Below are 13,472 nucleotides of genomic sequence, written 5' to 3' on the forward strand. Positions count from 1 at the left end.
GTTTGTTATAATTTGAGTTATCGAGTTTGTCGCATGGTGCATGGTGCCTATGTATATGTCCCTATTTTTTATTATAAATAAAAAGTAATTTTTTCGTACCAAGTTTTATTACATGTAGATATTTGTTATTTTCTTTTAAGTAAACACAATGCGCTGTGTAGTGTGGCATACTAAACCAAGACTAGTGCTAAGTATAACACAGCTCATGGCGAATGATCCTATTTCGCCAATACTACAATTTTATTTTATTTTTTTCTTCTTAATCCCTAATCAATATTTACCTGCCTTGATTATGCCTTGTGCCATCTCCTCTTTCTTTACCTTTGTAATACTCGAGAGGCAGTCGGTCCTGCGAATCTAACAGCAGCAGAAGCAGAAGAGAAGGAGCAACAATATAATACCAGTCTGCTGTATTATTCTTACCCATGATTGTATTGTTGTAGAATGCAGAAATACAGAAGCACCAACCAAGGTGCAGGCAAATCGCACATGCACTTTGATCATCTTTGAGTAGTATTTAATTTGTCGAATTATTTCTACTTACTATACCTATATGTATCTACTAACTAACCTGAGAATCGAATGTCTGTCCGTCACAAAAATGCTTCTAGTCAGTCTAGCACAGACACAAGTAGGAAGGAAGGATCTCTTATCATCACGTTTGCTAAGCTCTGTTTCGGGAAGAAGAAGAAGAAGAAGAAGCCGAAGAAGTTGAAGTTGCGGCTTCTTTATTCGGTTTGACAGCTGAAGAAGGATCTCTTCTGTTGCGGTTGCGGTTGCGGTTGCGTCGAGGAGGAGGAGAGTGAGTTGCTGCCAAAGCCAAAGTCGGGAACTGTTCAAGTTGAAGGGAAGTTTGAAAAGATGAAAATATGTTAGTAAGCTTTTTGGTTAAATAAACAATGTGCATGAATTAACTAATTTATATAGATTTTTGACCTCGTCATTGTCAAGGGTGAATGTGGAGTCTTGCTGCTGCTGCCGACTCGTCTCTGGTTTTTCCTCTGTATTCTCATTGCTGCTTCCCCGGCGAAACTGAAAACATGCCATTACATCTGCGACCGACAGTACGGAGGATTCTGAGGCCCCGCCAGCTGTCTCAGATGAAGCTACTGCTTCTTTTCCATCATTGACATTGCCGACGCCAATAGCCTCTGATAGTAGATTTGCACCATTTCATTTCCAGAGTAGAGTAGATCAGATCAGATCAGATCAGATATATTATAGATGGTTCGAATTTACTACCTGGAGTTGGACTATTAGGCACCTGCACCTGCAAATGCAATGGCTGAGATGGCCTTACATTTGTGTCTCCCAGCCCTAATATTCTAACTACGTCTTGAAATCTAGCCTCATCCTGCCGCTCTAAATATGAGATCCAAGTTGCGTCGTCCACATAAATATCCGAAGGCAAGCCATATTCATCAACCTCTTCGTCCTCACAAAGACTCGGCTGCCAGCCATATTCATAAACCTCAGCTTCTTCTCCCTTATCAAGTTTTCCGCCCGCCATAGACTAGTGGAGATTACTGCAAGACACGTTCAGCCATCTAGCTAGATATATCTATGCCCAAAATTCTTGCTACTCCAGAATTAAGATTTGAAATATTTATGCAAATTTTCAAAATAAAGATATCTCTCTCTCTCTCTCTCTCTCACTCTCTCCCCCCCACACCAATTACCTTTTCTCCAGGTAAAATTTCAAGCAACAACCAAATCGACGATAGATGCAGATTAATCTAACCAAAGCAATGCGAATTAGCGGCGCTATTTCTAGGTTTCGAAATCTCTGGAAAACATAATAACAATAAGAACAAGTTCAAAACAGACTTTGTAAAATCTCTCGGATCATTAGGTTCTATCATCGCAATCAACTCAACTGGATTCAAAATTCAAAACCATAATCAATCACAGAAATAGCAGCAATAAACATAATTCATTCAACGCATTGAAATTCATCATCTAACGCTAACCGTATGGAAGGCGCCGAGTTATCGACAGATTTTGAATCCCGCGGAGTGAGTGAGAGCAAATGCAGAAGCAATTAGACACCAGAAGCTCAGAACCAGACTTTTGCTCCTTCACTTTTCTGAAGCGCATATTCAAAAGTCGGTGCGCTCGCACTATTTATACCGTTTCTTAAAATTGCCACCGTGGCATGCACGTGCAACTGCTATATCACTCCCGCCACATTTCTTACAGTTACAGTCGTTTTTTCTAAAATTTTAAATTTAGTTTTCAGTTGCGCCTTTAACAAGAGAAAATAAATAAATAAACTAATACCTAATCTAGACTTTTTCTTTTCTATATCAGTTTATATTTATTGCGTGTGGGGTATTGATATAAATATTTTGTATTTGATATGTGCTTTGTTGTTGATTATTCTGATATATTATATTTGTATTATATTAACTAAAAATTTATTCGCTAATTCATTTTTCGCACATGAATAATTTCCTACTATATTATTTTATAGTATAATATATTTCCCCCATTTTGAAATAGTTGACGCATTTGGTTAGTGGTGTAAGTATTTATACGAATCAGGTGATTTTTTTTTTTTTTTTATGTAAGCAAGATAGTTCTGTTGCTCTAATCTAAATAAACTCTAATCTAATTTTTGTTATTTAAATATGTTTTTTTGTTAGCGGTATTGCATACTTACACAGATAAAAGTGAAGTGTTCAGAAGTTAGTTAGGCTGAATACATAATATTAGAAGGATTGTTTAGTTATTAGTTTTTTTACTAATTATCATGTGATTTGATGTGATATTTTTTAAAGATAATGACCGTTGTTACGGTACTGATTTTCTCATATAGCACCGTCAAATTTTTAGAAAGCACTATTCAATTGTTATAATAGCTTCATTCAAAGTTCAGATAATACCAAATATATTTAAATATGAGCACAATATACATTCTATAGCACTTATATAGAGAACCAGACCTACTTTTGTGGGTACCAGTTTAAAAATAAATAAATAACACATAACTTTTATTTCAAGAACACAGTGTTATTTGCGCTAAAGATTGATACTCACGTAATATTTACTCTGTGCTTTTGGAGAAAATCAACCCGGTGCTGACATCTAATGTGATAGCACCGTAACCGGACCGAAAATAAATTATATAGTTTTATTCTTTTATGCTTGAGAAAAAAAAAAAAAAAAAACTCTTTTTCTTAATTAAACACACAATTTCATGTTACATCATGTAATTGATCTATATGCAGCATTAGACGAGCTCCTCTTTGAACACTAACAATTTTTTGAAATATAATCACTAAGCAAGCATACCGTAGCTTGAAACTTCTATATATAAAATAAACCATTGTAGATCAACCGAGCAAAAGAAATTCAACCTTCGTAATATCCAAACAAAATTGGTAAATATAATTTTCATTGAATAAAAAGTCCTTTTTCACCCGTAACAAAGAATTAAAGTTCATTGGTGATTAAAATCCTAAAAAAACTTAGTTCAAATCCAAAAAAATCGTAGTTCAATGCTTTATTTTTTCAAATAAGATAATCAACAATGTAGTATAAATAATGAAAATCCATAAAAATTTGAAGTATTTGACTAGAAGGCGGAGGAGAAACGGAGAAGGGAAGAAAAGAAATTACTAAATATTCTAAAAATTATAGTCTCAGTCTTTGAATTTTCTCCCGTGATAGGTGAACAGCAGCGACGGCAAACAAGAAGCTTGGGAAATTTTGCCCTAATTATTTTTTACCACGATGAATCTGATAGTGTTTCTCAATTTATGATAGGTTTAGGAGAAAAGAAAAAAGAGCTGGAAAAAAAAAAGCAGGGGGGAGCGGGTAAAAGAGCGGAAAAAAAGAATTTGAATTTTAAAATCCCGTAAAATTCATATTTGATTAGAAGGAGGGGATGAAATTTAAAATAATGGAATTTAAAAAAAGGTTCAAAATCTTACAAATAAGGAATTTTTTTAAAGGGTACCATGTTACTTTTTAAATCCTCTTATAAAAAAAAAATATTATATTTATATAAAATAAAAATTGAATAATTTTAAAATAATATTCATATTTTATATATTTTATTGATATATAATATTAAAAATATTTAAAATATCAACAACACTACTTATATAAAAATAATAAAATAATATCATAACTTATTATTAATAACTTACTAATCTACACTACCTAAAATACCATGTCCTTAAATAAAGAGGTCATCTTGACGGGGACGGAGGGAGTATTATAATATAATAATGACTAAGTTAAACTCAAAAAATATTTTTAATATAATTATATTGTTCGAAATTATTTTTTCATATCTATAGTTGATTTATTATTATATTACCCTGAATATGACCCAGATCCAGACTTATACTTAAATAATTGAACTCAATTTCAAATAAATCGATCGGGCCCAGTCGGGTCTCGAGTTTACGCGAACCTATTGTCATCCTATAAAATTATTGATATTTTTTTAATTTATATTAATAATGAATTAGAGGTTTAATTTATCCATATAAATGAAATTATAGGAAAACAATTATGTTGTTTATAATGTGTTTGTTTTGAGGTTTGGATTTTGAGTTGGGATTTGAATAGTAAAAATTTTGAATTTGAATAATTGTATGATGTAATATAAATAGGTGTTGATGTGATATTTTGAATATAAATTTAATTTTTAGTATAATATTATAAAAAATGAAAAATAGGTGTTTGATACGATTTTTTTAGAAAAAAATAGAATGAATAGTGTATTTAAAATTCAATCTCCAAACAAACACACCCTATATTAAAAACAAACAAGATGTGAGAAATATAAATCCCAGATCATTTTACCAACCAAACATAATAAGATATATTTCAAATCCTAAATATAATAAATCTCATGACATATAAATCCTCTCAATCCCACAAAAAAAGTCCATGAACCAAATATTTTTTTATTTTTATTTTTATTTTTATTTCTAATATATCCCAATATAATACTAATTTTAAAATTTTATGCAAAAAGCAAATAGATAGATAAACATGAGACGGAGGGTGTATAAAATTAAATTTAAATCTAAAATATCTCGACACGATCCTAGATTGTTTTTAGATATCATCGGATTGCTTACAAATTGCTTAGTAATAATATTTTTAAATTATATAATGTAATTAAATTATAAAATAAAATTTTATATAAATCAAATTAAATTATATCCGTTAATGGTCAAATTTTAATTAATAAAATAAATTTATATCTATTATATTTATTTAACAATATAAACAACCTAAATAAATAAAATTTATGTTAGAATGATTGTCTTATTATTAAATTATTAAATGATTCAATTTTTACTTATAATTTATTTTTATTTATGTTTTATTTACATTATTAAGTCACACTATCTATTATATTGTTTTAAATAATATTTTATTTTTCTTTATATATACAATAGAGAGACAAAAATACTATTTTTTCTCACATCTTCTCTCTTTTCTTTCATACAAAACCAAATATCTTAATATTCTCTCTCCTCCCCTAATTTGAACCAAACAGATCGTAAGTCTTGTCTAACCATCAGAGCAGAGAAGAGAAAAAGAGAAGGCTGAGGCAATTTACACAAGATACATAACATGCAAGTTCAAATGACAGACATGCAAACAAAGATTCAAGAATAAGAATTTTTTGGACAAGGAGAAGAGAGGGTTCAAATCCCATTAATTTCACCAACGGCATTTGCATTTCTAATATTTCCCCCAAGCAGCGACAGGAGCCCGCCGCCATGGACTCGCCCTTCAGGCACCTCCAAATCCAAATCCATTACCTGCTGCTTCTTTCCAGGATTTGAGTTGAACGATGAAGAAGAAGAAGAATAAGACACCGACTTCATCGACATAGGAACCAATACCTGAGGAGGGATCAGCTGCTGCCGTTTCCTCCGCCGTTTCTCCGGCGACTCCGAGATTGCGCTAACGCCCGACGACGAGCTCATCTTTGCGCTAACCGGAACGAGTCCCCGGAACAGCCCCGGTCCGATCATCCCTCCTCTCTTCGCATCGCCGCCGCCGCCCTGAACCAGGCTGGCGTGCGCCGCGCACATCCCGCTCTTACCCCGAGCAAACTTTTCGCACTTCTGATCGCCCCAGCCGCACCGCTTCCCGCCGCCGTGGGCCTTGCAGAAGTCCGTGCTACCCTGCGCGCTCTTACCGCAGTTCTCGAACTTACACCGTTTCCCGCCACCGTGCCGGACACAACAATCCGTCCTGCCGCGGGCGCTCTTGGTGCATCCCGGAACAGCGCATCGCTTTCCTCCGCCGTGGGCGACGCAGAAATTCGTGCCTCCGTGCACGCTTTTCGGGCATATTCCACCGCCGTCGAACAGGCAACGTTTCCCACCGCCGTGGCTTTTGCAGAGGGGCGTGCTCCCTTCGGAGCCTTTTGTGCAGCCGGCGAATATGCAGCGTTTTCCGCCGCCGTGGGCTTTGCAGTACAAGGTGCTTCCCTGAGCTCCTTTTGTGCAGTCGGTGAAGCGGCAACGACGTCCGCCTCCATGGGATATGCAAAGGCCGATCTGGCCCTCGGCACTGCGGCAGCAGCCTTCGATTTTACACCTCTTACCGCCGCCATGTCGGATGCACAAACCGGACTTGCCACGCGCAGCTTTGGTGCATCCTCCTGGATATCCACATCGTCTGCCTCCACCGTGAGCTATGCAGTGATCGGTTTTTCCTTCGGCGCTTTTAGTGCATCCCAAATGTTGACACCTTCGCCCGCCTCCATGGGCTTTGCAGTATGCTGTTCGGCTCTCGGCACCTTTGTTGCATCCTGGTTTCTGGCATCGTTGTCCGCCTCCATGGCTAATACAGAGACCTGTTGCTCCTCGGGCACCTTTGGCACACCCCAAGAACTTGCATCTTTTTGAGTTGCTACACCCTTTTTGATCGGAAGACACCACAGCACTTCCAGGGTCGGACATGGCGCTCAGAGTGTAGCCGGAGACTGCCGAAGGCTCTGAACTCAACTGGGAAACTTGTTGGCAATGAGATAACTTGGGATCAAGTTCAAGAAACTTATCTGTTGAATAAATATTTGAACTTTCCTTCGATGGTGCCAAAATAAGTCCCGTCATGTAGCCACCTGATTTCTTGGCGGATGTAGAACCCTCATCATCAACAACAGGAATTGCAGTTCGGTTACCATCTGAGAAATATTGATCAGATAGACGACGAGATCCACTGAAAGGGCTGTTCGTAGAACCTGAAAACTCGAGCATACTAGAACCTGCATCAGTGCCACCTGAGAGCCCAAGTTTCAAAATAGAATCACGTTGAGAAAACACTCCCTGGTCAACTACGCTTGTTCTTCCTTCGACTTTGTCCAATCTGTAGGATGAGCATTCACCAGTATATGCAGTCGGTGTCGGACCCAATCCAAGTACTAACTTGCACCCATCATCAGGAGCATCCATGCATTTACCCCGACTACTGCTGTTCATTTGGCTGTTCCCAGTTTCCATAGTTCCATATCCAAAGCAATCCAATCGCAGGGTAGTATCTCCAGTTCCACCATTACCATTCCTTTGGAAGTCAAAAGAGGAATACATTTTGCCTTTGCTGTCACCAATAAAAATCCCTATTCTATCTGGCTTCTATGTTTTTTCGTATCGAGTGTTGGGTGAGCTGATTGAAGGGGGTTTTACAGAATTATTAACAGGAAATGCTGTATACTAAAATGAAAAAACCAAGAGAAGTAAAACCAAATAAACTACCTCCACCGCTAACAAAACCGGATGTATCTGATCTGTCCATTATATAAAAATTTCCTTGGAATCGTACTGTGTTTATGTAGAGAAACGGATGGCACACATCATAGAGGAGGCATGAGTAAGTCAAAGGTAAATACACATGAGATTTTAGAGCTAAAGATCCTCAAGACCCCGCGTCCTGAAACAGAAAACATTAAAATTATTATAAACAAATAAACAATCCACAAAATTTAACACCACAATCTATAACAATCAGCAAAGCATTTGTAATGAAAATAACACCTTCATTTCTCATAGTCATTAGATCCTAGGGCCATGGCAAATCATCCTCGTAACTTGTCGAAATTATTCTACAGAGATTGTAATATTGTTTGCAGTTATGCTATTTAACCAGGTTTTCAAGCTACTTGACAAAGGCTGTATAAGGTTGAGTGAGTTGTAGCTCTCTCTCTCTCTCCCCCTCTCCCTCTCAATTCATATCAGGTACAAATACCACAAGGAACATTTAGAATCTCACATAGGTCAAGGAACAATTAGACAAGAAGCTCTGAAGAAAAGTTGACTAGTCCCGAACTTGAAAAAAGATTCTCAGAATTATGCTATATTGATCTTTCAATATATCTTAGGGTTACTCTCCACCTTTACTAAAGCTAGTAATCCCACCTCCCAACAAGATATTCGCCTCTGAAAAATGAGATCCACAAAGACATAATTAAAAGATGAGCAAAGAGTCGATCTCTTCTCTTTAAGCAGGTTTAATTTAAAAGCTCTTGCTGCTGCCACATGAAATTTTCATTAGTCATCAAATTCACCCCCTTTTCATCAATTAAAAGGAAATTCAAACAACAGAAAATTGGGAAATCAACAAAACTCCCTACACGCGCGTATGTCAATCACTGAATTGTGTTTGCAGCTGTAAGCAATTTCACAATCTAACACCAGCACAAGATATAACAACAACAATCCACGGAAAATTTTCAGCACAAACGATGAAAAGAGATGCTCAATAACAAAAAACTAAAACATATCTCTTAAATTCCCCAAAAAAATATCTACAAAAACAATAAACAGACAGCCCTTAAGATCACTGTGCCAAAAAAATTAAAAATCAACACTAAACGACAACATAAGATAAAAACAAGCAGTTGCCCATCGCACCAAACTCACCAAAAACACTCGAATTATGGAATCCAATCGCGGCTACCAGTCCCGCCGCTGGAGCTGGAGAGGAGAGAGAAATTACGTAGTTACGAGTTGCAAGTTGAACATTCCATCAAGATTAAGGGTAAGAGAGAGAGAGAGACATGGGACTTCTGATTTAACTTAATTACCACTTAAATAGTGACGACCTCTTCCTAGTGAATTTCCAAAAATACCCCTGGGATGGGGATGAAGAAAACCCACGGTTTTGGGCATAAAACGAAGGCACACATCACTCACTTCAACAAGATCGGATCATGATTTGACTAAAATAGCCTCACAATATTATTTAGATAGTTGCAATGTCAGGGGCAATTCCGTATTTTATAATTGTATTTGAAGGCATGTGATACAATAAATGAGTGGTCTGGTGTGCTCCATCAAATGAATCGTGACCTGTGTAGCACAACTGACCTATGCCTTTTGTTTTGTCTGCTTTATAAAAAAGAGGATATGAATTTTGGGCTCAATTTAAGTTTAGTTGCTGAAATTGTTAAGTTCATTCAATTAGTTGATTTGATTAGCTGATTTAATTAACGATTTGTATTAAAGTGTTTCGTAAAATAAATATTTAACATTAGTTGTTTATATATAAAATAATTATTAAGGACATTGATATATTATTTTTAAAAATATTTAATTTTGTTCATTTTAGTTTGAAATTTATGAGAATTTTTGTTATTAATTATTAAAAATTATAAAAATATTATAAAATATTTATTTTTATTTTTATTATTTAGATTTGAGAAAATTATTTTTAAAAAAAATAATAATTTTTTATTGAAATTATGTAAAATTTAAAATAATAAATCTTTTCGTATATATATTTTTATTATGTTAATTATTGTTTTAATATACATAAATAAATTAATAATCTTTTTTTTCTATTTGCTTTAGTTTTAAAAATTTATATATTTATAAATAAAATAACTTATATGTAATAATTAACAATAGTAATTATTTTAAATTTACAAAATTAAAAATATAATTTAATAAATTAAATATATTAAAAATAATTAATAAATATTGCTATAAGAATATATCTATATGTATAAAATAAATAATCAAGTTTTAAGGGTAAATAAAAAATAAACAAAATTAAAATGAAAAAACTCTTTCAAAATGGGATAAACGAACTTTTCAGAAATTAGCTTTTTGGATTCAAAAAGCTCTTTCAAAAACATAATTTATCAAACACCTAAATTAGTTTTTTGACTGATCTAATAAGTTAAAAACTCTTCCAAATTCTGTTTTCCAAACACCCTCTTAACCTATTCTGACATGTTCTTTCAGCGACTCACCAATTACAAGCTGATAGTTCAAAAAAAAAAAAAAATTGTCCAATGCATACCTAAATCTGTTGAAAGCACGTTGATATTGGTTTTATATACAAAGATGTAATACTATTTATGTATAATAAGTATTTTTTTTTAATATAAAATTTTATTGAATAAACTAAAAAGGATACCATTGATATGGTATTTTTCCTATTTATCAAATTATTAGGTGCTTGATCCAAATTTAATTTAGGGTGTGTTTCTTCTCATGGGTTTTTAAAAAATTGATGTGTTTCTTCTTATGGTTTTGAAAAAATTGAATTTGTATTTGGATTTGAGTTGAATTTTAAAATGGGTTAGAATTTGTGTGTTTTTTTGTGTGTAGGTTTGATTTGATTTTTAGAGGTTTTGATATGTATTGATTTGATGGGTAATAAATATAATAATATAACTATGTATTAAATTTAAATTTTTTAAAATTGATAATGGTATAATTTGAGTATTAATTTATGTTAATTATAAATATATATTTTTATTATATAAAATTTATTTGGTTCGAAATTATATATATTTATTAAATTATAATTATTAAAATAATCAAATAATTGATTTCATGTAAATTTTCTATTTTAGTTTTTTTTTAAAAGAAATAAATAAAAAATTGTTAAAACCCTCCAGAACATGTCGGCTAAGGGGATTTGGGGTCAAACTATTGTGCATAGTAACTGCACAATAGTTTTGGCCAAATCGGTACAGGAGAAAAATACCCATAGTTTAAAAAATAGAATATATATATAATCAAAACCTCTAATTCCACCTATATAAGATATTATTCTCTATTGTACAAGGAGGGAATGAGTGAAAATTATAATAGTCATTTTTCTTTGAATATGTAAGTATTCAAGAAAGTGTTAAAAATTCTAGTAAAATCTTAATGCGTAACTATGAGATAGTAGTGATATTTTATCTCCATCTTATTTCATAGTTTCCTAGTAAAATTTGAATACTCAGTTACGAGATAGTAGTAATATTTCATCTTCACCTTAGTCTTCATAGTAGTAATATTTGAGTTTGTTTATACTCTCTTCGTTTCATAACAAGGTATCCATTTACCTTTTGCGTCATTGTACTTAACGTTAAAAATATTCTTATATTTGTATAATTTTTCATACGAATGTCATTGTATTAGTATTATAAGACACTAATAGAAATATTTTTGCAATTTTTTTTTATTTTTAATACGTTTTGATATAATAATTAATATTCAAAGATCAACATGCAAAAAGTAAATGGATACTTAGTTATGGGGCGGAGGGAGTATTAAAGATTATTCTAGTATCTCAATCTAAGTCTATTGACTTTGAAACCTGTCTAAGTATATTTTAAGTTTGGCGGCGGCTACAGTGCTAAATTTAAGCTGAATTTTTAATTCAATACTGTGCTAAACATCATATGATATGCTGCTTGATAGCACATAGTATACTACATCCAACACAACACATATATTTATACAATACAAATACATCAAATGAACAAAGAACCCATATTATAGTCTCAACAATACATCGTGTGCTATCTGACAGCACACATTATTATTACAAACAATACATTGTATATGTTAATATAATACAAATACAACACATGAGCTAACAACATATATTATAGTCTCATACAACATACACAAAGTTAATTTTAGCACATGACATACTATTGTACAACACATTTACTATTGTAAAAAAAACGACATATACCTTTATTAAAAACGGTTAATTTTTTCAAAATCAGTACCCTAACCATCCTCTTTAAGCTTAGAAAACTTAGGGTCTCAATATCTTCATATTCAAAATTGTAATGTTCTTAAAATTTTAAAGTACTATGATTCAATCTAACTCTCATCCCTCTAACATTTCCTTCCCTTTGGACTGGTTATGCAAGACCACTAACTCATGTTTTACTTATCTGCAATCCTCTCTGTTGCCTTCAGAAAAACAACAAAAATAAATAAATATATAATTCTAATCCACACACTTATGATTTAACCAAATGTTGGATATGGGTCCAAAAGCACCTGAACATAAAAGAGGCTTGACTAGTAACAGAAATATGAAGAGGTTTCTGAACCCTATACGTGACCAAAGCCTCCTAATCCGTCGGAGCCCCCTACTCACCAGACAACAAAGCTCCAAATGATCAGACTTAAAGGAAAATAGCTCCAGAAGATGAGGCTCTAACAAATGAGACTCGAAAACTAAGCCAGAGCCAGAGCCATTAGGCCGCAGAGCCGTCTAGCTATTAGGCCTGAGTGGGCTATGATCAATTTGAAAAGAGCACACCCCAGGCATCAAGCCCAACCACTATTCTGAGGGACAATAAGAGAACATACATGATATAGGGTAATGAAAAAAGCGATTTGAAAGAATACATAACACATTCCTTAGAATCTAGAAAGTGGTTGCACTTTCAACCTTTTAGGTTATATTAAGTAAAACCTCACAAAACACACATTTTATCCAAAATCAAGTTTAATCATTTTATTTTCCAATATTTTATCCGTAAATTTTAGGAATTTTATCCAATTATGTCTAAATTTTCCTTTGTCTTTTGTTAATTTCAACATATTTTATGTTAATTTATATTTCCATGCATATTTTATCCGAATTTCAATAGATTTTAGCTAAATTTTTATCAATTCAACTATTAACGCTCGAAGCCGTACAACGGCTTTATCGCTGAAGCCGCTTCCCAACTTGATGACGGACAAAATTTGTGGGGAGTGTTTTCGGAACTCACACCACTTGATCTTAGGGCACATTATATTCATAAGAGGCTTGAAGCCCAACAATTGGCATACCTAGTGGGACAATAATCAAATTTTACGAGTGACGATGTCTAGACTTATATGGGATTTGTTTGTACCACTTGAAAGTCACCTTTAGGCTTGTAGCAATTCGGCACCAAACGGAAATTACATTGTTGGAGCAAGCTTGAAATTCTCACAGAACCTTATAGGCTTCAGGCCTCATGGCTAGAACAGTTACATTATGGCTATGTTATGATTCTGCCCGAGAAACCAGAAGGACAGGCTGGATCCTCCAGGCTATAGAAGGCTTGAAGAGCAATGCGGAACCTCTATCAAGGACAGGTGGCTTCTCAAATTTTTGCACGTTCCCGCAATAGCAATATAGCGAACAACCTATATGGAATGCGCCAATAGCTCCATGGGGATATCAAGGTTCGTATGTGGCTAATCTCCAATGGATGA

General features: G+C 33.8%; 2 protein-coding genes across 3 annotated transcripts; both read right to left on the reverse strand.

Moving 5' to 3' along the window:
* Positions 1-388: 388 nt before the first annotated feature.
* Positions 389-2,016, reverse strand: LOC127252662 (uncharacterized). The gene is made up of 4 exons (XM_051276943.1): positions 1,971-2,016; positions 1,243-1,526; positions 937-1,151; positions 389-832 (listed from the first exon to the last, which is right to left on the reverse strand). Exons 2-4 carry the CDS (start codon positions 1,508-1,510, stop codon positions 665-667), a joined length of 651 nt encoding a protein of 216 aa, XP_051132900.1. The 5' UTR covers positions 1,511-1,526; positions 1,971-2,016; the 3' UTR covers positions 389-664.
* Positions 2,017-5,574: 3,558 nt separating this feature from the next.
* On the reverse strand, positions 5,575-9,049 carry LOC127252526 (uncharacterized). 2 transcript variants are annotated; one of them, XM_051276732.1, is made up of 3 exons: positions 8,901-9,049; positions 7,737-7,911; positions 5,575-7,647 (listed from the first exon to the last, which is right to left on the reverse strand). In XM_051276732.1, exon 3 carries the CDS (start codon positions 7,569-7,571, stop codon positions 5,676-5,678), a length of 1,896 nt encoding a protein of 631 aa, XP_051132689.1. In that variant the 5' UTR covers positions 7,572-7,647; positions 7,737-7,911; positions 8,901-9,049; the 3' UTR covers positions 5,575-5,675. The 2 variants fall into 2 exon arrangements, with proteins under 2 accessions (XP_051132689.1, XP_051132690.1); XM_051276733.1 differs by lacking the exon at positions 8,901-9,049 and adding an exon at positions 8,016-8,856 and having other exon boundaries at positions 5,575-7,911.
* Between the last annotated feature and the right edge of the window lie 4,423 nt (positions 9,050-13,472).

This window comes from Andrographis paniculata, unplaced genomic scaffold (genome assembly GCF_009805555.1).
Source record: "Andrographis paniculata isolate CXL003 unplaced genomic scaffold, ASM980555v1 Contig46END, whole genome shotgun sequence".
Classification (NCBI taxonomy): domain Eukaryota; kingdom Viridiplantae; phylum Streptophyta; class Magnoliopsida; order Lamiales; family Acanthaceae; genus Andrographis; species Andrographis paniculata.